General features: G+C 41.9%; 1 protein-coding gene across 2 annotated transcripts in view; it reads right to left on the bottom strand.

Moving 5' to 3' along the window:
• Positions 1-12,556: 12,556 nt before the first annotated feature.
• Positions 12,557-25,181, bottom strand: part of XRCC5 (X-ray repair cross complementing 5) — an 80,742-nt gene continuing 68,117 nt past the window's right edge. For both annotated transcript variants that reach the window (XM_075070318.1, XM_032764425.2), the window contains exons 17-21: positions 22,777-22,886; positions 22,170-22,266; positions 20,601-20,668; positions 15,131-15,202; positions 12,557-14,240 (exon numbers count right to left, since the gene is read on the bottom strand). In XM_075070318.1, the coding sequence (XP_074926419.1) occupies positions 14,226-14,240; positions 15,131-15,202; positions 20,601-20,668; positions 22,170-22,266; positions 22,777-22,886 (362 nt within the window). In that variant the 3' untranslated portion in view covers positions 12,557-14,225. The remainder of the gene's footprint in view (positions 14,241-15,130; positions 15,203-20,600; positions 20,669-22,169; positions 22,267-22,776; positions 22,887-25,181) is intronic.

Genomic DNA, 25,181 nt, shown 5'->3' with positions numbered 1-25,181 from the left:
TTCACGACTATGTTTTACTCCAGTCCCGCTGGCATCACAAATATGTTGCTCCTTTCTTAAGTTAGTTTTCTTGACTCCTTTAATAGTAAACTTGTGCACTTACATACGCAGTATGGTTGCAATTCATCCAAGTGTCTCAAAGCTCTTTTACACTGACTGCCTTCCCTGTGAGACACTGTAAGGAAATAAAAGTTTCCCCATCTGCAATGGGAGGATAAAAGAGGCACAAAGGTTGAGTGAGTGCCCCAAGGGCACACAACGAGTCTCTGGCAGAGCCAGGAATAAAACCCAGATCTCCTGACTTCCAGTCCTCTACGTTCACCATTAGACTTCTGCAGTCTCTCTCTCAAGGTAGGGAAAAGAAAAAACTCACTTATAAGCAGTACAATGGGAAATCTTTACTGAAGCTGCTGGACACACATGGGGACACTGTGGTTCTCTGGCTCTGCAGCTTTTAGACTGACTAAATATAACCTTGCTGCCTAGTGTCACCACTCAGAGTCTCTCTAAGCCTTGGCCTCAACAAGCCAGGCATGGAAATGATTACAACACAGCCTCTTTCCTCCCCTCCTTGAAGGCCTGGCTATAGATTCTGTCCATTAGACCTTCCTCTCTCCTGCAGATCTCCATGAGTTTTGTTTGTTTGCTGGCAAAAATCAGAAGCTTAGAGCAGAAACCTACCAGGAGCTATTTCATCAAATCCTTCTTATATACATATATGCATTTCAAGGCAATTTTGCTGTTTCATAAGTACATTCTGCGTTTCCTACAGCTGCATCCCATTGAAACACAGTCCTGCTCTTGTAGTTCAACAGACCAAATGTGGCAAGAGACAAGTGCATCAATCGTATGCAAATTGCCACATCACTTAAAATGTTTTCTTCCCTAAAATCTCCTGCCTCCTTTCCTCCCTCACCTCTGTGGCTGGTATGATTTATCTGCTGTTTGTTGTTAACCTTGATAAATTTCGCTATACACATACCCTACACTACTTATAAACTGCAGCCCGCCCATCCATCCATGAAGGGATAAGAAATGAAGGAGCTACTTAGCTTTTAGACCATGATTGGAAAGTTCATTAGAGGTCTGGGGTTAAGCTTATATATACACAGCTACACACATACACAGTCACATGACCAAAATTAGTCATACCATGTAGGTAATTCTGGATCTATGCTGTTTAAAAACAGTTCCAGAGGATTGGAGGGTAGCAAATGTTATTATACCTATATTTAAAAAAGACAGGGGGTAATCTGGGGAATTATAGACCAGGAAATATTATACCTGTACCTGGCAAACTGGTGGAATAGATCATTAAAAACAAAACAACAAAATACCAGGAAGATCATGATAGGATAGGATCTAACCAGAACAGTTTCTGCACAGGAAAATCGTGACTCTCTAATCTCTTAGAATTCTTTTCACCTGTCAATAAAGTAGTGCACAAAGGAGAATGAATTGACATCTTTTATGCAGACTTTCAGAAGATCTTCCACAAGGTTCTGCACAAGAAGCTACAGAAGAAGCTAAGTAGGCAAAGTATTGTCTCAGATCAAAATCTGTCTAGGAGACACAAAACAAAGAGTAAGATTAAATGGTTAATTTTCATCAAGGCAAAGGATTAACAGCGAGCACCTCAAGGCTCTATACAAGCAAATGAAGTTCACTGTCAATAAATGAAAAGTAATTCACAGATTATAAAGCCAGAAGGGATCGCTGTGACCTCCTGTATAACCCAGGCCGCAGGAATTCCCCAAATTAATTCCTGATTGAACTACAGCAGATCTTTCAGAAAAACTTCCAGTCTTGATATAAACATTTCCAGTGATGGAGGATCCACCACAACTCTTGGTAAATTGTTCCACCGATTAATTACCCTCCCCGTTAAAATTTTACACCTTATTTTCCAGTCTGAATTTGTCTAGCTTCAGCTTCCAGCCATTGGATTGGGTTAGACCAGAGTTTTTCAATCCATGGGTTGCAACACAGTACTGGGTCGTGGCATGTAAGGTGCTGGGTCGCCTTGCTCTGGTCAGCACTGTCGACTGGGACATGAAACGTCCTGTCGGTGATGCTGCCCGGCTAAGGCAGGCTAGTGCCTACCTGTTCTGACACCGCGCTGTGCCCCAGAAGCAGTCAGCAGCCGTCTGGCTTCTAGGCAGGGGGGCCATGGGGCTCCATGTGCTGCCTCCTCCCCAACCACCAGCTCCACACTCCTATTGGCTGGGAACCGGCCAATGGGAACTGGGGGGGGATGCCTGTGGGCCACAGTCGTGCATCTCTGCCTAGGAGCCAGACCTGCTGGTGGCTGCTGCTGGGGCACAGCATGTCCCATGGTGCACCTCAGCTGTGCCACTGAGCCACCAGACATAAGTCCATGTCCGAGCTTCAATCCCCTGCCCCAGCCCTGAGCCCCCCTCCACACCCGGAGCCCCTCCTGCACCCCAAACTCCTCCAACCTCAGCCTAAAGCCCTGACCCCCTCCTGCACTCCAACCCACTGCCCCAGCCCTGAGCCCCCCCAACCCCAGAGCCCCTCCTGCTCCCCAAACTCCTCATCCCCAGCCCAGAGCCTGACCCCCTCCCGCAACCCCAACCCCCTGCCCCAGGCCTGAGCCCCCCAACCCAGAGCCCCTCCTGCACTCCAAACTCCTCATCCCCAGTTCCATTAGGTTGTGGGCATCAACAATTTTCTTCAACTGGGTTCCCAGAAAAAAAGTTTGAAAACCACTGGGTTAGACCTTTGTCTGCTAGATTGAAGAACCTGTTATTAAATATTTGTTCCCAGTGTAAGTAACTGTAATCAAGTCACCCCTGAGCTTTCTCTTTGTTAACCTGAAGAGATTGAGCACTGTGCGTTTACCACTAAAAGGCAGGATTTTTAATCCTTTAATCATTTTCGTGGCTCTTTTCTGAATCCTCTCCAATTTACCCACACCCTTCTTGAACTGCAGGTGCCATAACTGGACACAATATTCCAGTAGCAGCCTCACCAGTGCCAAACACAGAGGTAAAATGACCTCCCTTCTCTTACTTGAGGCTCCCTTATTTATGCTTCCCAGGATTCCAGATGCTTCAGAAGAAGGTATAAAAACCCAACAGCAGCAAATGTGGAACAAGCATTGGAACGACTGACCAAGGGACGTGGTGGATTCTCCATGACAGGTAATTTTTACATCAAGACTGGAGATTTTTCTAAATGATCTGCTCTAAGAATTATTTTCAGGGAGTTCTACAGTCTGTGTTATGCAGAAGGTGAGACTAGATGATCACAGTGGTCCCTTCTGGCCTGGGACCCTATGAAACTATGAAAATCTGCACTGGATACTTCAAGAGACAGGTTACTGGGCTGGATAAACCTGGGGTCTGATCCAGCCTGGCAATGCCTAGATGTCCCTGTGACCATGGAAGTGGTCAGTTTGCCATAAGGGGGAAGTGGTAAAAGAAAACTGGGGATAACAAGAAAAAATGCAGGAGTGCCAGACCTTTTATCTTCCTGACCTTGAGCCACCCTGAGAGGAGCTGGCTTCATTGTCTTCCAGTGTGTAGGGAGGCTGGCCCTTACGCCTCAGGAGGGAAGCAGAATCAGCCCCTCTCTCTGCTTCTAACTCGTGGACAGCAAAGAACTCAGTAGCGTCCACTCCACCCTCAGTTGCTCCCAGGCTGACTGAGAAGGGTCCCAGGATCTGCGCCCTCTCCTGAAAAACGCTGCCTCTGCTAAGCGAGGAAAAACAGGCAACCAGAGCCTTACCCAAGGAGGCTGCTACTGCTCCAAGATAAGGGCCTGGAGCTTTGCACAAGAAAGACTAGAACAGGGTGAGCTAGCGATGCCTGTGTCCGGCAGAAGGAACTGACAAGGGCTGCTACTGAGGACAACAATGTGCAATAAAACTGGGATCTTTAAGAGGCAGTAGGATACCGAGACCACTGCTTATCTTATCATCAGTATCTTCCCATTGTTATCTTGTGTTCCCCCGCGTCTGCCCGTCTGTCTGTCTCCACTTCCTTCTTCGCCTACACCTAGACTGCAAGCTACTCAAGGCAGGGACTGTCTCTTTGTTGCATCTTTGAGGCCCCAGGCTCAAATGCATTACAAATAACACAGAACCTGTTTTCACAGTAAGGGAAAGCTATGTCATCTCAGCTCAAATAGAAGGACCAGGTCCCTGCTTCAAAGAGCACATCATGCACAGATGCTTGGTGCCCAGGATGAGATGTGGTTTTGTTAGCTGCTGTGCACCCACCGCTGAAAACTAGGTTCAAGGTGGCTCAAGTTGGGCACCCAAAAACTGAGAGACTCCAAATTCTTCTTATTTCTATTGCAGTTATAGTTCCTAAAAATCCAAACCAGGGCTCAGGGTCCCATTGTGTTAGGCACTATATGTCATAATATTCTATCCCCAATCTGAACCTTAGAATCCAAAAAATGAGGTACTAGCATGAATTCCTCTAAGCTTAATTATCAGCTTAGATTTGACAAGCTACCACCACCCAAAAATATGTAGTGTTTGGGGGCACTCTGGTCCCCCCAAAAACCTTCCCTGGGGACCCCAAGACCCAAATTCCTTGAGTCTTACAACAAAGGAGAATAAACCATTTCCCTTTCCCCTCCTTTCTTCCTCCCAGATCTTTCCCGCCCTGGGTACACCAGGAGAGATAGACAGATTCAAGCTCTGTGAATCTAAACAAAGGGATTCCCCCTCTCCCTCTCCCTTCTTTCTCCCTGTCTCCCACCACTTCCCTGGTGAGTATAGACTCAATACCTCAGCCTGAACCAGAGGAAAAAAATCAATTAGGTATTTTAAAAGAAAAAGCTTTTAATAAAAGACAGAAAAAGTAAAAATAATCACTGTAAATTTAAGATGGAATATTACAGGGTCTTTCAGCTTATAGAAAATGGAGAAAAAGCCTCCTCCAGCAGAAATACAATTTAAAATACTTTCAGCCAAATACACATTAAAAGTCTACCAGCCAGATACACAGTTGCAAATACAGAAAACAATTAAAAGACTATAACCGCCTTTCTACTCAATACTCACTATTCTGAATATATAAGAGACTGTAGCAGGGAGATTGGCAAGAAACCTGGTTGCACGTCTAGTCCCTTTCAGGACTCAGAGAGAACAAAGCAAAACCCAAAAAACACAAACAAAGGCTTCCCTCCACAGAGATTTGAAAGTATCTTGTTTCCTGATTGGTCCTCTGGTCAGGTGTTGTTTGTTAACCCTTTCCAGGTGAAAGAGACATTAACCCTTAGATATCTGTTTATGACACTATACAAATAACAAGCATTGAGAACACCCTTTAAAAGGACACAAGCAATACTGGAGGCCTCTAGGATGAAGGAATTATATCCCAAACTGCTGACAATAAGACTGTGTTATTCTTTATCTTACCTGTGCTGTGTAATCTCTTATCCCTTAATGGTGAAACTGCTCCCCTCCCATCAGTCTGAATGTTTGGGAGTGCACTAGAGATGAAATTCTTATAGATTTGGCTTTTGGCCTGGGTGTTGGGGCCACTACATGAATCATTTGGCCTTTCCCTACCCCACCCATCTCATGGCCTTCCATGCTGGCCAAACAGGCCAGTTGAAAGACCCTTTTTTTGTCCACAGAGGATGGTTGGCTGCCCCAGTCTGGCTGCTTTGCCCACAGTCACAAAGCTTAGGTGAGGCAGAGGGTTTACGCTGGTCCTCTGCACCAGGGATACATTTCACCCTATTAGAAGCTAACACTGATCATTTGGCTACATGTCTTTATTAAACAGGAAAAAGCTCAACTTTATGAGAAATGTTACCTGAGATATTTCTGATCCATATGCTGTAAGCAAATATATTATTTGGCTAGGGCTTGAAGAATGCAGCACAGTCACCTTCCTGAGGATTTGGGATCTCTTTATTCCTGACCATAGACAGCATCTGATAGAAAACGTTTTCTTGTTATGCTCCACGCTGGAGAAATTTCTGCTCATTCTCTGAGACGTCTTGAAAGCTGCAGCATCCACTCCCTCTCAGAGGAGAGAGAAATGAGAGTTATTGGATGGAAATAATAGCTGGTAATAAGAAGAAAGTGAAAGGGGAGGGTTGAGGGGGAGGGTAAACAAGAAAAATCCTTTGACCTGGCACACAAAGTAATTTTAGATGCAGAAAGCTGCAGCCGAATCAGCAGGATAAAAGGAGGAATGCAACATTCTGCTGTGAAAACAGGGAGCGCTGACTGCATTGACACAAAGAGGGGGCCTAAGAATTATATCTCCCCCCCCAAAAAAATAATTAAATGATCAAAAGTGCATTTTTCTGTGCTCTGAACTATGTATTTTCTTAAACTCCCCAAGGAGGAAAACAAAAGTGCCCCAAGCAGAAAGGTAAAACTAATGAAAGCTAGTAAACTTTTTGTATTTCAGAGGCCTCTTGTGCTCAGAGCTTACCAGAATTTGGAAATCATATTTGTAATTTCTTTGTGTGTTGCCTTGCAGTTAAAAGGTTTTGTGAAATTCTACTGGCTCAATGATATGTAGCTTTTAATCCTTAATCTCAGTGTTTATAAAAGGCAGTAAGTATTACTGTCCCTGTTTGACAGATGGGAAAACTGAAGCTCAGAGAGGTGAATTAATATTTATTATTTATGTTACTGGAGCACTTAAGAGCATTAGTCTAGTGACTTGCCTTACTCCTGACTCTTAGTCTAATGTCCCACCCGTTGGACCGTGCTGTCTCCAATACTTACAGGAGAGAAGGTAGGAGGTGAAGATCAAAAGGATGGATTTCTTAGAGCTGGGCACCTTTATAAAATCCATTCAGATCTAATATTAAGATAGTCACTTACCAGAGCCCGAGATGTTAGCATGGAAAGAGAGCCGGGAGAAGGCTAATGTGCATGTCCAGAGATGTGGACAGTTGCTCCTGACATCTTGCTATTGACATAGAGTATTTCCCTCTACACCTGAGCTCCACCCTCATACTACCATTGTAGAAGCTGGCATGCCTTTTATGTAGGTTTTTAGGTAAAGACAGGCCCAAAGTCATCCCTAGTGCAACTACATTGACTTTCAGTTAGTCACCTGGTGAGTATCTGCTGGGAATTTGCCTTTGTGTTTGATAGGACTCTGGGCTCATTGCAGGATGCTGTGTTTTGAAATGAAGCTTGGTTGCTGTCTGGACTATGTTGAGTTAGCGCTGGTTTTCTAGCAGCCTCTTTGAAGTGTAAGCAGCATCGTTTTTGATTGGATAAGCCAGTGATTAGAAGTGGCTGAGTGAAAGGGGTTGAATTGTCCTTTCCAGCTGTGTGTGGGGCCCAGGCTTTCAAAAGCATGCAAGGCTCCCAGTGGCTGGTTAGATGTGTGGCTAGTGAGATGAAGGAAGCTGGGAGACTAAAGGAATTAGCAACTGAGTTCCTCAGCAGAGGAAGACAGGAAGGTTGGGTTGGGTGTTTTGCAGGGAGGGGTTGTGTTTTTTCTTTTCCTTAACTTGCAGGTGTTGTTAAGTGTCAAAGGTTGGAATGTTGGTGTCTTCGTAACACCATTCAGGCTGCTCGGTGCTTCTGTTCTTGGAGCTCCAGTGTTATCAGTACTAACAGCAGATAATGCAGCCTGCTAATTCAGCAGACCTCAATGTTAGTGACAAAGACCACAGGCACGGTTCAGAGACAAAGGCACTTGGCCAAGTTTATTGCCCTCAAGGCACAGTACTATCATCCCATAGGAGCTACAAGTACACTAACACGCGTGGCAAGGAATGGCTCAGTCAGGAGCAGGAATTTCTGCTGTCCCCTTGGCCGCACAGAAGATTAAGGCGAGGTACTCCATCATTTATTGACTGAGACAAACTACTGGGATAAACAACTTATGTACCACCTTATGTGTTTCATGACATATTTGCTACCACCCCTTGTTCCTGATATCTCTGACACAACATCCCTATTCATTGTTCTGTCAAACCATCTTATCTTGTACTAGACTGGGATGTATCTCTACTAGCCTTCTGAAATGTATTTACATAAATATCTCATTGTTTGTTATTTTGCCAAGATCAAGTCTACTCTGGTTCAGGGCCTTTGGTTCAGGCCTCAAATCTTGCACCAGGTCCAATGTTCCAGGCTCCTTCTCTCTCTACTACAGGAGATGCTTGAAAAGGAAGAACTCACAATGGAAGGAAAATGGCATGTCATGAGCACTACTGCTAATTCTTCCTCTGCCTGCACCCCTGGTGTCCCCCTGCCAAACATCCTGACTCTGGACCTGGTCTTGACTTGCTGGGATTGCTGCCTGCATGTCCCTGCTGATGAAAGCCAGGCAGGGGGAACCACTCAGTGTGAGAGGTGCCTGTTGGTGGAGTCCCTGAGAAAGCAGGCAGGAGATGGCTCGTCTGCATAGCCTCCAGGAGTGCAAGGACTTAATCAATAGGACATGTGGAAAAATCTGGGCTGGAAGATGCTAACTGACTACAGTAGCATTGCTGCTTTATGGGGAGGAGACTGGCTGCAGCCCACCTTAAGCAGAAGACAGTGCTCCACCTCTCGCCCAGGACTCCCCCCCGCCCCAGTCCATCATGGTGAAGAACTGGTATGCTGTAGTGGCAGCAGATGAGCTGGGTTCCTTTCTTTCTTGTGCATTATAAAAATAATAAAGGTTCTACAGGCCAAATGAAGCTCTCAGTGGTACCTGGGCAACCACAATGTCATCAAAGTATGATTTCAGCATGTGTTTGGCAACTGGGATTGGACTAAATTCTATTCCCTCCTGTGTATCAAGAGAACTGTATGTTCCGTCCCAACCCCTTTTAGCTGTGTTGGCTCAGCAGGACTAGCGGGGGTAAAAACCAATAAAACTTACCTTAGTGACTCAAGTGAACAGATATAACTGTGAATATGCACAGGGAGCAGGTTTGACGGACAAAGGAGGAACCTTTTGTCCATAGAATGTACTTCTGTGATGAAAGGTGTTTAAGAATTCACTTGGCCTGAGAAAACCATCTGAATGAAGATATTTTCCAATACCGGTCTAATCTTTTATTTTCATAACTGCAGATAGTATTTCAAAACTGTAACAACCACAAAACGCATCAGAATTTGCTGCATAGAAAAATATAACCACTCAGACGTACAGGATTAAACCAGAACATGCTCAAAAGCTAATTTTAACATCCAGCATTTCAGGTTCTGAGAACTCTAGCTTCTGTTAGGCTGTACAATCTTTCAGCCTAATGTTTTCCTCTACAGTTTTGATTCCAATTTTGCTTCATATTTAATGTAGTTGCTCTTTGTTTCTGTTGTTATTGCATGAAAGAACTAGAAAAGCCAAGGTAGTTTTCTTTAGCATGAGGCAACCTAGGCTGCTGAAGCTTTCAGGTTTGATAACTAAAAGCCCCAAATCACTCAAACTGCCTACAACTTTAACATGCTCTTCCCAAGGCTGGCTGGCAGGCATGCTTCATGGGATCACTCTGCCTACTAAACAGTGCTCTAAAATGCTATGTACATATTCCATACATCCCATAAAGCCCATCAGGACTCACAATTTGTCAGACCACTGTTTTATTGGCGCAGCACTCCGCCAATAACACCCAGATAATGTGAGTGGCCGTGCAAGACTCAAACAGTCTTATTTATACAGATAAAAGAGCGGGAATTAGACAAAGGGACAAAGAAAGCAAAACAGTAAAATTCACCTGGGGCACAGCATGCATATCCTACTTCCTTACTAACTCTTATTGATCTAAGGCTAATACTTCACCAATTGCCCTTAAACGGTGCAATTGTTCTATGTTAATGTCTGTATTCCTGACACCTGGATTGCAGCATTCCAACAATTTTGCTTAAAGGTACAGACAGCATTTCTTTAATCCTTTCTATTTTCACAATATAATTCATTCTACTTTCACAGACCACTCTGCCCGCTAAACAGTGCTCTAAAATGCTATGTACATATTCCACACATCCTATAAAGCCCATCATGCTCTTCTGCAGCAGTCAATGCCATACTTGCTTGTGGTCATCCGTCCAATGAAGGCACTTTAACTTTTCTTGGTGATTTGTTCATCAAAGAATTTGGGATGGGATCTGGGGGCATAAGGGGTGCTTTTCATGGCATGTGTTCCCACCAGTACAGATATACATCATTCCAGTGTCTGTCTGCACTGTGCTGCAGTCCAAGTGGGAGAAATGGGAGCAGAATGAAGATTGGAGGGAAAGGGGATAGAGGCCAAGACCTCAGTGACAAAATGAGTTTTCTTCTGGAATAAACTAACAAGTATGAATAACTGCTTAGTTTAGCTGAAGAAGATCAGCCACTTAGTACATCTGCAGTTATGCTAGCTAGGTTAACATGCTTATAACAAAATATACAATAGCTAGCAATCTTCATGCTTCAGGATTATGAGCAGCTGACATCAGAAGAGAATTTCTCCCTCCCATATGTTATTTCTGCAGCAGCAGTACCTAGGAGTACCAGTCATAGACCAAAACCCCATTGCAGTAAGCACTGGACAAATACAGAACAAAATAACTGTCACCTTTTGGAACAAGAACAATCTTAAGTAGAAACTCCAGGCACTTATAGAAAATGCTGGTAATCTCCCCATGTCTATAAGTTTTATACCACTTCATCCCATACCAAAGGTGTATGTTCCTACAAAAGTCACTGCAGTGAACGTACTATTCCCATTGACTTGTTTGGAACAGTAATGGGATCTCCAGCACCAAGAGAAAAGTGGTAAAACTTAGTATTCTGCTCCATGGTCAGGAAGATGTCAACACTCAGAGACAGAAAAAATTAGTTCCTCCCATATTATTAGCAGAAGAGCTTTGCAGTACTATTATTCTATGATATATCTTCTATGGAGGGACTAAGAATTATCTAAACCATCCCTGACAGGTGTTTGTCTAACCTGCTCTTAAAAATTTCCAATGACGAAGATTCCACAACCTCCCTAGGCAATTTATTCCAGTGCTTAACCACCCTGACAGTTACTAAGTTTTTCCTAATGTCCAACCTAAACCGCCCTTGCTGCAATTTCAGCCCATTGCTTCTTGTCCCATCCTCAGAGGTTAAAACGAACAATTTTTCTTCCTCTTTATAACAACCTTTTATGTGCAGTAGAACCTCAGAGTTGTGAAAACCAGAGTTACAAACTGACCAGTTAACCACACACTTCATTTGGAACTAGAAGTACACAATCAGGCAGCAGCAGAGAAAAAAATGTACAGTACTCTGTGAAATGTAAACTACTAAAAAAATAAAGGGAAAGTTTAAAAATAAAGATTCGACAAGGTAAGAAAACTACTTCTGTGCTTGTTTCATTTAAATTAAGATGGCTAAAAGCAGCATTTTTCTTATACATACTAAAGTTTCAAAGTTGTATTAAGTCAATGTTCAGTTATAAACATTTGAAAGAACCATAACTTTCAGATCAAAGTTATGAATATTTCAGAGTTATGAAAAACCTCCACTCCTGAGGTGTTCATAACTCTGGGGTTCTACTGTACTTGAAAACTGTTATTAGGTTCCCCCCCACTCTTGTCTTCTCCAGACTAAACAACCAAATTCTTTCAATCTTCCCTCATAGGTCATGTTTTCTAGACCTTTAATAATTTTTGTGGCTCTTCTCTGGACATTCTCCAATTTGTCCACATCTTTCCTGAAATGTGGCACCCAGAACTGGACACAATACTCCAGCTGAGGCAGAATCAGTGCAGAGTACAGTGGAAGAATGACTTCTCATGCTTTGCTTACAACACTCCTCCTAATACATCCCAAAATGAAGTTTGCTTTTTTTGCAACAGTGTTATACTGTTCACTTATATTTAGCTTGTGATCCACTATGACCACCAGATCCTTTTCTGCAGTACTCCTTCCTAGGCAGCCATTTCCCATTCTGTATGTGTGCAACTGATTGTTCCTTCCTAAGAGGAATATTTTGCATTTGCCCTTATTGAATTTCCTCCTATTTACAACAGATCATTTCAAACATCTTGAACTATTACGATTGTAATGATGAGAGGGTTAGAATGAACGAAAGAGTCTCAGGTATTTCTTAGGAGTCCATTTTGTTTCATTTAATGCCTTCCTTAAATCCTTTAAATCCTTGTTCACCTTCTTCAGATCTAGCAACTCTGAGTATAAATGTACTGTGTAAGCAGCAGGATATCCTGCGGGATACCACCATATTGACTTATGTATGTTCACTGTTTGTTTTTAATCCTGGCTCACAGAATTACTTCTAAATCCCCCTGTGGGCCTGGCCAAGATCTTTAAATATCTCTGTAAAACAGCGATACCTACCTCATAGGGGTGTTGTGGGTATTTATGTTTGCAAAACACAAACAACAGAATCACACAACATTTATACAGGGCTTTTCATGTTCAGAGCTAGCTTTGTTTACAATGAAAACTGTATAAGAAACCACCTTTATTGGACAACCTCCAGTCTTAAGGGCCCATCCCAACATTCATTTATATCTCTTCCAAAAGGTAGGAAACAGTCTATCATGAACTGATTTTAGCCAATATGGCTCCAAAGACTGCCAAGATGGGTTGAAAAAAAAAAAGCCCTTGAAATATTGTATTAACCAATTTTTTTTAATAAGAAAACGAAAAACCGGCCAGTGGACAACATGCAAATTTGACATCAACAGATAATCAAGAGAATGGATTTGTAGCCAGCTCTATATTATTTAAAATTATGAAAAAATATTCTGGGGGACACTAAGGCTCCGGTGATTTGACCGACAGTCTGTTTGCTGCCAATCAGCCCCAGGGGAGCCAACTCCAAAGATGTTCACTGAACTCATTCTGAACTCAGCGTGGGTGGCCATCTTCCATGTGTGACCCAAACGTGGGGCAATGAGACTATTCCTGCATGGCTAGGAAGGGAGAGGAGACACTTGTGTTACCTGAACCTGGAATCACTAAGAAGGGCAGACATTCCAAACCAAAGCTCATTTTAAGCACAGCCCAGGTCTTATAGATTACCGTCGTCTCAGTCCCCTTCCATATAGTATGCTTATGTTAACAATAACGAGATGACCCAGTTTTAACAAGGAATAAGGCGTTAACAAACTAATCCCAGAAAAAATGTTTGCAGGATAAGTCTATTATAGGACATCATGACCAAGTAACTGGTTCCAAGCAGAATTCAGGTATCTTCTCAATCCTAACCGAACCACTTACTTCCCTCTGGTTGCTTGTGGCAAGCACTGTGTGTATCAATATGTCTTTTGAAGAACCATTATCATCTGTGCTGAGTACTTTTAATTTTTTAACTTTAAAAGATTCCTCTGCAGCTGGTTAGCAATTAGCTGCAATGAACAAGAGGGGAACAACTGACTCATTCATTGTGTTAACATTGAGATAGCTAAAATAAACACAGCAGTTAAAGTCTGTGGAGGACCTGAAGGTGCATCAAGCAGAGAATGAAGCCATCAAGTACATTAGAACAAGAGAGAACATAACAGATCAGGGGTGATGGTACCCACTGAAAAGGGAAGAGACTGAAGAGTAAAATAAAAGATGCCTTTTAAACAACGCTGTTACTGTCTTGTGCTGGAGAGGATCCAAACAAGAAAAACAAGAGAATAATCACTGATTTGGATATACTGTGACAAATCAACATGATGGAAATGTTTTGCTGTGTACTGTAGATTCAGTTTTATATTTTGAGTGAATACATTATGAATTCGTGGACTGGACATTTTTTAAGTTACTCTTTTTAGCCCAAAATACCTACTTGTTTTCCCTTTCCTGATTTGAGAGAGACCATGAAAAGTAATGTCTTTCTTCCTTTAGAATTAGGAAGCTACTGATTTACTTTTACTAAAAGTTCCTCTATATTATCTTGATATCTCACACCAACCTCCATACTTCATTCTCTCCAAACAATACACCAATGATGTAAGACACTAACACTGGCCCTCACTAAAATTTGTGGTGTTTAGCTGGAATCTGAAATATAGCAACATTACAATATTGAGTGTGAAACAACTTCTTTTTAGAAAAAAGATTTACTACAGAAAATGTACAGAAGATTGAAATAATCTACATTAAGTCTTGTACTAAGTGCAGTTGATTCAGCTCTGAGGTTTATACCAAACAGAAGTGCCTTTGAAACTGCTGTTCTCTCTCAAGCAACTTCTACTGATAGAAGAATGGATGATCTATCTTCTTTTCAATGGCTATTTTATGCCCCCTGCAACAGAGTTCTTCAGAAGTCCTCAGATATTGTCCAGCCACTTACATCATGTCCAGCTGCAAAAGAAAATGATAAATTTGGAATACGAGGCACTGCCTTCAAGTTATTGCTCTCACGGGTTCGGTAGGGATGGCAATCTGAAAACGAAGTATGTACGTCCTAACGAACTTGGATACACACTTTATGACAAAATATGAAAGGTCTGTAGAATACTTGTAGTCTATATGTCTTCGTGACTGAGCAGAGAATCAGCCAAAACTGTATTACCCCAATGTCACAAATGTAATTTATAGATTTTTTTAAGCTACCCTGCACAGCACAAATGAAGAAAGCTTCCAGCCATGAAAGTTCTAAGACTGGATGGACTATTGGCTGAAGCCTTGAAGATATGTTTCATTTGTAATGACTCCGCATGAAAAAGAAAAAAAAAAAAAAGAGGCTAAATTGTTTATACATAATAAACCCATTAAATGCTTGAATTTTTACAAGCCTGTCTGTACTAGGTTAATTGAGCAGATTAAAATATGTTTTTCTTAATTGTTTTTATTTTTCAACCCACACAAATAGCTGATCTGCAGCTCAGGCTTTCCGAAGCGTTGTTAGCAAATTGTTATAATTTAATGTATCAAAAGAGTAGCCTGATTGGCACTTAAAAAAAAACAAAACAAAAACCACTGGAAAGTTGAGAATTAATCTATGTAAACAGCACAAAAGTGTAACAACACAGCCCAGTGCCTGCCATTATGAAACTACGTATCTGGTTACATTTACAATAGCAACTGAGTATTTCATGCGGCTTCCTTTGTGCCTTAATTCTTTAGGTGCTTTCTAGGGCATAAGTCCATGGCAAGTACTCGCCCCTGTTGCTTTTAAAAGCTTCTCCCTTTCACTGAAACAATCCAACTACTATAATCATAAAGTCATATCATGTCTTCACGATACTTACTAAATCATCCACATCACCACCTTCACCAGCCACTGATGGAGCTTCAGCTGGTTTTTCTTTGGGGGCCAAGAACTGTGGGGGAGGGGAAAAATCATTTGCGTTCTGGAGACAAAAGTCAGCTACTTTCCATTAAATGAATGGAAAGTGTTTTGAGAGGTGTAAAACAACAAAAGAAAACAAACAAAAAAACCACGTGAGCCGAGAATTCCATAGAGAAAGGCTCCAATAATTACAACTGAGGTTTTGTTTGCGTTTCCATCCTAATCACCAACCTGTAGCACTTTAAAGTCAAGTCTTAGAAAATTTCCTCAGAACTATGGGTGACGGGTGCCGCTATACCGGGAGTTAAGAAAATTTTATGACTGTAGCAGGGTGAGCACCCGCTCCGGCCCTGGAGGGGTTGGAAAAGCCCTGCAGAGGGCTGTGGTTGGGCAAGGTAAAACACTGGCTGATTGGGGGAAGTGGCTGCAGCTGGGGCCATGCCCCAAACTGAGCATCAGGGCCTTATAAGAAGGCCAGGGAAGTTAAAAGCAGGAGTCTCTCTCTCTGTGTGTCTGTAGAGCGAGAAGGGCATGGCTCTAGGGAGCTAGAGACAAGGTACCTGAGTGAAGCAGGGCTGGGGAAAGGCAGAGGAGCTGGGGAGCTCCAGCCTGGAAAGCCCCAGGCTTCGGCCTAGCATTGGGCTAACAGGTACCAGGGGTTGTAGAGGGCAGCCCAGAGGTAGGCCAAGGCAGCAGGTCCAAACCATCCTTGCCAGTGATGAGTAGGCTGATACTGCAGTCTGCCCCAGGGCGTGGGGCTAGACGATGACTGGCAGTAGCCATATACTGAGGAGAGGTGGGGATACAGGGTGGGGGTTTCCCAGGGAGTGGAGACCCTAAGAGAAAGGGGTTACTGCCAGGGGGCAGTACCCCATGTAAAAGGGCACCGGGTCCTGGAAGGGACACAGGGCCAGAGGACAGGCTGCTCACCAACCTGCAGAAGGTGCTCCGGGGCTGAATAAAGCTAATTCCCTGAAAGACCAGCAGGAGGGGCCACAGGGGTGAGTCTGCGCGTCTACACACCAATAATGTTTGCAGCTATGAATGCTTAAAAACAGCCAATAAAGTTACTTCCCCCCTTCATAATTTACACATATGAAAGTCTCCAGATTAGAAATTTTTGCTAAATAAAAATAAAATCTAAGGAACAACTCCTGGTTCCACTAAACTCAATTAATGACCTGGATTCACAAAACCTCAAACATGTAGGTGGTTAGACTGATATTCTTTATCAAATAGATTTTTACATAATGAATGTGCCCAAACATTCTCTCTCTTTAGCCAGTGCAACTCACTGGATGCCCTCCACTTAGCATAGCATATCATAAAAAAGGATAAAGATAACTAGCTCAGACACTATGATAATGAGGTCCATATATATATATCTAAGTTATTTCTCTCTCTCACTATTTGTTCCATTACTTTATAAGGGCTAGAAGTTATCAGCAATAACAGCAAAGAAAACACAAAAACAGAACGTGACTTATGTGAATTGTGTGCCACAGTCTTAAGAACTTACTATTAGTTAATATTATTTTAGCAATTATCCCAATGGAAAAAGTGGAAATCCCCTTTCCCCACAGCTGGGTCATTTAAAAGAAGACTGTACATAACACTTGAGAATATGTAGCTGGGAACTACCCTGCCCTAGATGAGAAAGTGGCAGTGGGGATAGACTAAACCATCTCATATCACAGGTCTTTTTCCAGCACAGTCTTCTGGAATTTAAGGGTGCTGCAGCAGCAGCTCTAGATGAGAAGCAAAAGGAAAATTTTTGTCTGAAAAGAATTAAAACAGTAAGGTTGTAAATAGCTGTTTACATTTTTAACTGGTTTTCATTACACAAACACAGCTGGCGTCTGAAGCAGAACTCTGATTATCTGAGGACTTCAGATACTACAATAAGGGGGATCATGTAAGTAGGAAGGTAAGATAGATATAGTGGGGGATTAATGGTGCTAAATATGTCCATTCTCCCTTCATCTGCATTATCAGATGTGTAAATAAGGATAACAATAAATAGATACAAATCAGAGAGTTAAAGTAGGAGGAGGAGGTAGAATGCCCCTTTTTTATACAAACTGAGCATTATCCATCACTGTTAAGACAGCCTGGCCTACACTTAAAAGCTAGGTGGACATACCTACACAGAATCATAGAATATCAGGGTTGGAAGGGATCTCAGGAGGTATCTAGTCCAGCCCTCTGCTCAAAGTAGGACCAACCCCAACTAAATCATCCCAGCCAGGGCTTTGTCAAGCCTGACCTTAAAAACCTCTAAGGAAGGAGATTCCACCACCTCCCTAGGTAACCCATTCCAGTGCTTCACCACCCTCCTAGTGAAATAGTGTTTCCTAATATCCAGCCTAGAGCTCCCCTACTGCAACTTGAGAGCACTGAGCTTTGAGCAGAGGGTTGGACTAGATGACCTCCTAGGGTCCCTTCCAACCATGATATTCTATGATTCTATGATCCAATTGCTCCTTGTTCTGTCATCTGCCACCAGTGAGAACAGCCGAGCACCATCCTCTTTGAAACCCCCTTTTCAGGTAGCTGAAGGCTGCTATCAAATCCCCTCTCACTCTTCTCTTCTGCAGACTAAATAAGGTTCCCTCAGCCTCTCCTCATAAGTCATGTGCCCCATATGGTTTTTTTCACATCAGTTAGGAAAAAACATCCCTGACCAACAACTATGTTGACCTAACCCCAACAAACTACCGTTGCATGGGGGGGGGAGGGGGGTGTTTCTACACCAACAGGTAAACCCCTTCCCTGCTGTGTTTACACTACAGGGTTCTGCTGGCATAACTATGGCAATGCAACTATGCTGATAAACTCTCCGCAGGGTAGACATACCTTCAGAAGTGGGTATACACCCATGAAAGCTCATGCTCCAAAATGTCTGTTAGTCTATAAGGTGACACAAGACTCTTTGCTGCTTAAGCAATCAAAATGTGTGGCAAATTGCTGAAACATAGAACACCTGTATTTTGTTGCCTGTTGTGACATAACTGACACCAGTGGATTTTAACTATAAAATCTATTTTAAAGGATATTTTCTCAGTGTGTGAATCAAATGAACTGTTTTTGCAATTTGTTACAGGTGAGGATTTAAGGAAAAGGGCCTTGCATAGGATGCTTTGGATCTGGGGAACAATAAAATGTTGAGAATCAGGAGTCTCCTCCTGGGTTTGAAAAGGGAGTGTCGTCTAGTGATCAGTAGTGGTTACAGACAAAATAGCCAAGCAAATAGATTTGGCACATTCATTCTGAAATGGGGGGGGCTAGCTCAGTGATTTGAGCATTGGCCTGCTAAACCCAGGGTTGTGAGTTTAATCCTTGAGGGGGCCACTTAGGAATCAGGGGCAAAAAATCAGTACTTGGTCCTGCTAGTGAAGGCAGGGGGCTGGACTCAAAGACCTTTTGGGGTCCCTTCCAGTTCTATGAGATAAGTATATGTCTATATATTATTATATTATGAAATACAGTGTGGCTGAGACTTGGGTCTGCCATACTATATAACTCTGTTCTACTTCTAGCTATGTCAGAATTGTGCAACATCTCAGTTAACTTATCTTAAAAAATCAGGGGAAATTAATGATAGGTGCCTGTCTTCTATGGTAGGGATATGAGGCTTATTAGAAAGATTGAAATGCACCAGTGAGTAGGAGATGTGAGACCTGAACTCACGGTCTATTAGCCATAGTCCAATAGATTATTTTTATGGGGGAAGCCCTCTTTCTTGCTCCTCCAGAATATTGTTTCACTTAGTGGTGCAGTGAGACAAGGAGCCCAAATTGTTTACAAGGCAAAATGTACTACAAAATGCAGTGTACCTGTGAGGTATGACTGTAGGATAATGGGAAATTGCAATGTACCAGGTCAGCCAGATCTGAGTTTAGTCTACACAGGTTTCTCCCTAGTTTAGATGGGAAGCCATAAGCAAAGACCTATTACCAGGCTTTGCATCTGTGTTGTGTGTGAATGGATGTATTGTATAGCCATTGGAAGCTCAGTTTTTCAGCCAATGGTTGGTTTGTTGTGCTTTCTTTGTTAGCATAGACAAGGCTTTAAGCACTGAAAGATAACTTCATGTAGCATATATTATGGACACTAGGGTTGGTTTTGTTCCGGACAATGAAGTTCCTTCGGAGTGAAACATTTAAGAAACTAATAAAACTAATAACTAAATGCCACCTCTCTTGGTATCTACTGCTGGGAAGAGAAATATAGTTCGCAGTTATGTATGATCAGAAACAGGCCATGGACCCTTCCTGGCTGAACCAATTTCTTGACAGCTCTGACAACTCTAATCTGTACATGTGTTAGCTTCAGTGTGTTGGATTTTCCTATTTCGTTATAGTACCACAGCATTTCACTGACCCCCTTTCTATCAACTTTTCTGTGTTTTTCCTCATGTTAAGTGAGATGTGAACTTGCCAAGGTCATCTTAAGGTGCACATACGTCTCTGAAGCTGCTTCATGTGAAAAGGGACAATGGTCTCCAGAGTATAGCCTCATATCTATTCGCTAGACATGAAGAATCTACACCAAGCCCTGCTGGTTAATAGTATGATGCTTGAGCAGTTCCAAGCAGTTCTTTTTCAGCTGGAAAGGTGCTTTCCAGCTGAAATGTTTAGGGATTTCAACAGTAGAATCTATACACAAAAGCCCTCTCCCTCTTAAGCTATCTTTAAACTATGGTTGCCAGCTGAGTATAAGGATTTAAGTTCATCTTCTTGAAGACAAATACAAAAATAGTTCTTGATTCAGCCACCACTGTATCTGCTTTCCTTCACTGGAACAGTCTGTCCTGCATGCCCCATTCTGTCCCTTATACTAACTGCAGTGTTTTGCACCCTCATTGCTGCCAATATTGTTATGCATAAGGAATACCATCAAACATTTAACACCTTTTGTTTCCAGTGCGCTATAGTGCAATGTTTACAAAAGGGGAAACTGAGGCACGAAGGTTGTGACTTGGTCAAGGCCACAGAAGTCAGTGTCAGAGCTGGGATTAGATCTCAGGAGTTCCTGATTTCCACATGCATGCTCTAATAACTAGATTGCATTTCTCCCAGACCAAGGGGGACATCATTCAAACGAACAGCAGGAGCCAACAGTAGTTCTGTGCACACTGACAGCCTGTTGCCACTTCACTAACCTGAGTTCCTGAAGTGGTTTGTCTGGAAAATATGTCTAGACAACAACATGCCCTGTCTGCAGGCAGTCTGAAACAATATAATATGGTGTGCATTAAGGGAGAAATGTCCCTGAGTTGAGGCCCCATAACGTCTATGGTCCAAGGATTCCATTCTCCGTTCATTCAGGCCATATTTCATTCACTTAAAGGTTCATCCATATAAGAAAATGCCTTCTCTGGAATAGCAAAGGCTTTATATAGATAAGTAAGAGTGTAAAAGCAATACCTTTTTGGCTTCGTCACTAGTCACTGAACTACCTTTTGCTTCATCTTTGGTGATCAAAGAAATTCCATCTGAGGAAAATCAAATCATATCAAAATATCATTATAAAGCTTTACCTGAAAATCACTCAATGTTCCAAATGGAAAGTATTTCAAATTCAAATTTCTAAATGTGTCATCATTGACAAAAATAAAACTACTTCTCAAATTAAAAAGACATGGTAGTTTTCACAAGTGAGTCAACTATTGTGATATACAAGTACAATTAATGCATATTTATACTTTACTGGAGGCATCCATTTAAGTAACTGAATATATTATGATAAATTATTGAGACACTGAAATCATAGATCAAATATGAAATCTAGGGAAAATTTCACTTCAGATAACATACAGTAGACCCTCTAACTTCTAATCATCCAAGAGAAGTTTAGTTCTGCCACACAAACCAATGTTTAGACAGATTATGCATAAAACCCTTTATCTTCCCCTACGCAAAGTGAAACAGTCATTCCCTATATGCAAATCACTGATAGTGCAGCTTGTATTTGTAAATTCTTCTTCCTCCAGAAACTGTTCATCTTGTTGGAAATTCTGGTTTGCACCATCTGTAAATTATTACAACAGAACATACCAGCATGACTTTGGTTGGTCCAAATCCCAGTATTTTCAAAGATTTATTATGTGGCTAATTAGACTTCCCCAAGCCTGTTTCCTCCCCCACTCCCTCCCCAGTTTCAATTGGGCATGATATTCTCCGTGCGATGTCCTAAGCTGTTGCTGTGCACTGCTGAACAACTGCTATGCTCTATCCTAGCAATGGCTGGATTTCAGCAATGGGTGAAGTCACCTCTACATGTAGTTTGGAGTCCTTCTATCTGAAAGGTGCTATGCAAAAGCAAATTATATATTACCATATGTACAATGAAAAGAGGCTACTGTGTATTTAAAGTATATTTTCATAAGCACTCGTGCCAAGTAAAGGGAAGAATTTGTAGAGCATCAAGATCTTTATGCTCATAAAAATCCTCACTTATTTGCCTAGTGCTCCTAGTCCATCCAAATCTTTTAGAAGTATGCTGCCTTCCTCCTCAGCTTAATCATCAGTGTGTCGTGTTACTATGTATTACTTCCTGAAGGTCACTCTTACATCACTGAAATATGTCACTGATCACTTTGTGTATGAATCTTTGCAGCTTCTGCCATCTGGGAGTGCCTTCCTCTCTCTCTCTCCAGTGCATCAGCTCTCCATTTATTTTAAAATGCACCTGAAATATTGTCTCTTCCTTGCCCTATACCATTTAATTTCTCTCTCACTGTGCTATCAATTTACCATTGTAACTGAATTTAACTTGGTACAGCATTTTGAAATACTGTTTATACGAAACCAGTGCAAAACAAAGCTATATAGTAGTGAAAGACAAGTTTTACATGGTACGCAACAACTCTCTACACTAGAAATGCTGGTCTGCATTTATTTCCAGCTGCTAACATGTAGATTCCTCTCACACAATTTATCATTTGAAGAAAAATTGCGTGGGAGATGCAGAGGGAGAGTCAATTGTCGTCATACCTTGTATCAAAATTTCCCAGAAATCAGCTAAGGTTTTGTCTTCCACTTTTTCTTTCAGGGCCTGCAGGAAATCATTAAAGCACTGCACCTCTGACAGCTGGAAAAATGACAACAAAGATAACACAGAAAAATAAAGTTAGCTTAATACCAAAGAGCTGTAATCTTAATGCATCATAAAAACATCTAACACGGGGAACAAGAAAAAAAGACGTTCCAAACCACTGCACATTCATCTAGCTCCACTAGAACCAGAGCTTCTAATGCGCAGGGCATCACAAAAGAAACTGCATTTCACAAAGCTGCACAGACCCTTCTGTGACTAGTTTTGTTTAAGAAGATATTTGGAGGACAGCACATTTCTCCTTTTCAACCATTAGGTCACAGATATTGTCTTTTCATATTAAGAAACCACAGCAGTATCTGGTCCTTATTCTGTTGAGGCCAAAACACCAAAATCTCTTTTAAATTTCCAGTGGGGTATAATTGACTTATATCTGTTGATATTGTCCTGTTGCTAGCTTGCCATAATCACTGAAGGAACACAGTAGGTCTGTCCATTATGCCCTGACATTTCACACCGAGTAGAGTTTTCAGATATTTTCATTACCTTAATGGCCTCTTCTCTGAAAACTCTAATACAGTTGATGCTCTTCATGTAGTACTGTAAACCTTTAGTTTCCAAAAACTGTTCAATGCGGTTTACCAGCTGCTGGCTCACTGGAAGACAAAAAGAGGGAATGCATGCTTTCAGAAGGAAGAAAATCCTTCTCTTTAGCTGGCTGTACTTTCCCTGTTTCTCCTGCAGCCTGATCTTCTGTAATTACAGCACATCTATTGGTAACAACAGTCAATCATATCAATGTTGCATCAAGCTGCTCATCTCACCCAATAATGAAGCCCCTACTCTAAGCTACAGAAAATAATCTTCATTTAATCTATAAAATTTCTAACAAATCCCAATGTGGCTGAGGCAGGAGAATTTACAACTTGCGATCAAGAGAACAAGCACTGACCCTGCTTCTGTGGTGGACACTTGAATTGGAGCACCTACTATCAGAAAGTTCAGAGAGGCTTTTTTACTTCACTAAGTATAATGCCTAAACCATCTATGGAAGACAGACATTTCAATGAAAATGTTAGGTTTTCAGTAAGTGGTATAATGTCATAGCTGCAGCAACAGAATAATCTCTGGTTGCTAGACTCTCACCTGCGGATGTTACTAGAGATACATTATTACCAGGGCCTTCTGAATACATTTTAGCCCCCAGTACAATCATCTTAATCATTCTTCAAAGTGAAACACAGTGTAAACAATACCAGGGAAGATGTGTGTCTATATATCTACATTTACATAAATTGTGTGAGAGGGAAGGAGCCAGACAGACATGTAATGGTAAGAACTGGAATACCAATGGTATCCTTGCTGTTGAGTGACTCAACAGGCAGATAGTTGTCAAACACATTGGAAAATGTGAAAAGTAAAATGCCAAAAATAAAGACAGTGGAAGTCCTGAGTCTTCTCCCACATTTTGTTCTTTTACTTGCTTAATGGTTAGTGAAAAATATTTGCCCATCTTCATCTGCTGTGTACATACACCCCAAAGAGGTCATGGTGAGGATGCCTATTCATTACCTACAGACATGGGCAGTGGGACATACCCAGGATAACTCTGCCAGCTAAGCAGCAGCTCTAGTAACCAGATGAAGGATTTCCCTTTACATAAGTATCAAGGTACAGTTTTGCTCTTCTAGTTCTTCTCCAGAGCTTATACTCTGTAATACTATTAAATGCATAAGATTCCCAGTGACAAACAATGCTGTGAAGTACAAAATACTAGAGATGGATGAGGAGAAGTTATTCAGTTTTCAAATTCTGAAGCATTTCATATTTCATCTACAACACCTGTGAAACTAAAACGCAAGTATAATATATAACAAGTCACAAAAAACATTCTACTTTGACTTACTTACTCAGCAATGTTGTACTTTAAGGCTTGTTTAGCATAAGTGCTGTTCAGTCTGCTGAAGCATACATTACATGTACATACTTGCAAGTCCCAATCCATTGCAACTCAGGATAACAACTAAAGCAAATGATAATGCTTTTACAATTTCCATTAATAGCTAATAAAGACCATCATCACTATAACATTATAACATACAAATTACATAACCAGTTACTCAAAATCTGCTAGAACTGAGAACATAAAATATTTTAACAGGTGCTTTCAGGAAACCACATCCAAGCATACCATCAGGCTAAAAAAGAATTTAAGTAGTAAGTGTAACTAACGTCTTATTTCTATATATATTTGTTAGAATAATCATATATTAGTTCCTTCTCTCCTCTCTTCCCCCTTCATTCTGATTACTTGTCTATCTTTAGACTGTGAGCTTGACAGGGCAGGCATCATGCCTTCTTTATTTGGACAGCATTCAGCACACCATGGGAACTACTGGCCACACACAATAACCAATAAATTATTCTCTCTTGTTACTTATGATGCATACCCCAGTCCCTCTGGCAAGATAGGATTTTCCCCTAACTCTCTTACATGTAGTAGACATAAGCTTGTTATATGACAACACATGGTACTGATTTTCCATTGGATTATCTCACCAAAGCAGTGGACACCAACCCCAAGGTGTGCTGAGGTCAGCTAGAGCAGGGGTTCTCAACCTTTTTCTTTCTGAGCCCCTCTCCCAACATGCTATTAAAAATTCCACAGCCCACTTGTGTCACCACAACTGTTTTTCTGCATAGCCAGTAGATTAAAAGCCGGGGCAGCAAGCGGGGCAACAGCATGGGGTCCGATGCCACAGGTGGCCCCACAAAGCTATGTTGCTTCAGCTTCAAGCCTCGGAGGTGGCAGCTCAGACCCTGGCTTCAGCCCCAGGCTGCAAGGGTCAGGCTTCAGCTTCCTGCCATGAGCCCCAAGAGTCTAATGCCAGCCCTTCTCTCTGGTTTATTTTGGTGGCCCCTGAAACCTGCTCATTTCCTTCCAAGGGTCA

Source organism: Chelonoidis abingdonii, chromosome 10 (assembly GCF_003597395.2).
Source record: "Chelonoidis abingdonii isolate Lonesome George chromosome 10, CheloAbing_2.0, whole genome shotgun sequence".
In the NCBI taxonomy this organism is placed as follows: domain Eukaryota; kingdom Metazoa; phylum Chordata; order Testudines; family Testudinidae; genus Chelonoidis; species Chelonoidis abingdonii.
Note: the sequence above shows the minus strand (reverse complement) of the source record. Positions and strands in the feature narration are given on the sequence as shown.